The following is a 1,668-nucleotide window of genomic DNA, read 5'->3' as shown; positions in this document are numbered from 1 at the left end:
GAACAATAGCCTTCATAGATCTCTGCTCCCCGGTGGTGGGTGTGATGTGACGGACGGCTTCACACTCCAATTGAGAGGATGACCCCTCCGTGACAGACTGCACCCTCAAACTGAACCCAAACAGAGCTTTCCTTTCTTAAGTTGGTTTTTGCCACAGTAATAAGAAATGTAACTAATAAAAAGATGATTCTTTTTTTTTCTCAAAATAGGAAAATTTATTACTGTGCTTCCACTGTCAAAATTTAGGACCTTGGTCTTTCCTTCTTGCCTTTGTACAGGGCCAAAAGGGACACGTTGGCTACTTTAACAACCTTAAAGCGGACTCCAGGAATATCACCTACAGCATGACCCTTTCGACCAAATCCAGCAACCAGAACTTCATCGTTTTCCTCAATGAAGTTCAAGCAACCATCATTGGGGATGAAAGCTGTGATCTTCTTGCCGTTCTTGATGAGCTGCACCCTGACACACTTTCTGATAGCAGAATTTGGCTGCTTGGCTTCAACTCCTACTTTTTCCAGCACGATTCCCTTGGCATGAGAGTCACCTCCAGAAGGATTGGCCTTCAGGGCTGTGCCCAAGTGGGCTTTCTTGTATTGTTTGTCATGCCACTTATGGTACCGTCGGTGGCTGCGGAGCTTTCTGGCAGTACGGAGACCACAACACTTGCCCATCTTGCCGACGCCACGGGGTCCGAGAGAAAGAGCAAAAAGATGATTCTTAAAAAAGAGATAAGACCTAACTAGTCATATAAAGAGGGGGGATTATTTTTTCCTTTAAAAACTTTATTTATTCTTTGAGAGCATCATACAATATTTATCATAGTCTTTCCTATCTCCTAACTCTTCCACGATCCTTCCTCCATCCTAACTACCTAACTTTATGTTCTTTCTCTCTCTTTGGGGGGCAGAGGTGGGAGGTAGAAAAAAAATTTTAAAAAGGCACTAAAAATCATGGAGTCCATTTTCTGTTGACCATCTGTCTTCTCCTGGGCATGGGCCTACACTGGAATGTGGTTGATAAACCCAGTCCCGCTCCACTGAAGGAAATGTCTTCCAGACTATAATCTGTAAATGACTTATTGGCTAAGGGTGGGACTTTGTGCTCATGTCACATCCGCATGCTAGGGTTTCTGACTGGCTTGAGTTTGTACAAGTCTTATGCTCATGCGTGCTCTCACTGTGTGTATCTTCCCTGTGCTGTCTGAAAGAGCCTGCTTCTTTAAACACACACACCATCTCTGGCTCTCACTAGATTTGCCCCCTCTTCAGCTTGGATCTCCAAGTCTTGAGAGGAAGGGTATAATAAAGTCATCTCATTCAGGACTGAACACTCCAAAGTCTCTCACTAGCCCGGCAGTGGTGTTGCACACCTTTAGTTCCAGCACTTGAGAAGCAGAAGCAGGTGAGTTTCTGAGTTTGAGGCCAGCCTGGTCTACAGAGATGGTTCCAGGATAGCTAAGGCTACACAGACAGACCCTGTCTTGAGAATAAACAACACCATTTCTCACTCCTGAATGTTTTTCAGTTATGGGTTTCTGTGTTAATTGCCATCCACTGATCTGTAGGTATAGAAATATGTCATTATTAGTTGTTTTATTGCTATTTTCATTTAGCAGAATAATAGTAATAAATTCTCCCCTGAGCCCACAACTTACCTAGTCTCTTA

At 43.7% G+C, this 1,668-nt stretch overlaps 1 protein-coding gene across 1 annotated transcript; it reads right to left on the bottom strand.

The window, feature by feature from the left end:
* Positions 1 to 242: 242 nt before the first annotated feature.
* LOC121451977 (40S ribosomal protein S23-like) lies at positions 243 to 674 on the bottom strand. Its single transcript, XM_041657821.1, has one exon. The coding sequence runs from the start codon at positions 672 to 674 to the stop codon at positions 243 to 245; it is 432 nt and encodes a 143-aa protein (XP_041513755.1).
* Between the last annotated feature and the right edge of the window lie 994 nt (positions 675 to 1,668).

The sequence above is a fragment of the Microtus oregoni genome, unplaced genomic scaffold (assembly GCF_018167655.1).
Source record: "Microtus oregoni isolate MIOR12 unplaced genomic scaffold, Mior012 000008F_ref0000371, whole genome shotgun sequence".
NCBI classification, from domain to species: Eukaryota; Metazoa; Chordata; class Mammalia; order Rodentia; family Cricetidae; genus Microtus; species Microtus oregoni.
Note: the sequence above shows the minus strand (reverse complement) of the source record. Positions and strands in the feature narration are given on the sequence as shown.

Bases quoted from the DNA above. Each gene is read 5' to 3' on its own strand.
- LOC121451977 (XM_041657821.1), bottom strand. From the start codon at position 674: ATGGGCAAGTGTTGTGGTCTCCGTACTGCCAGAAAGCTCCGCAGCCAC.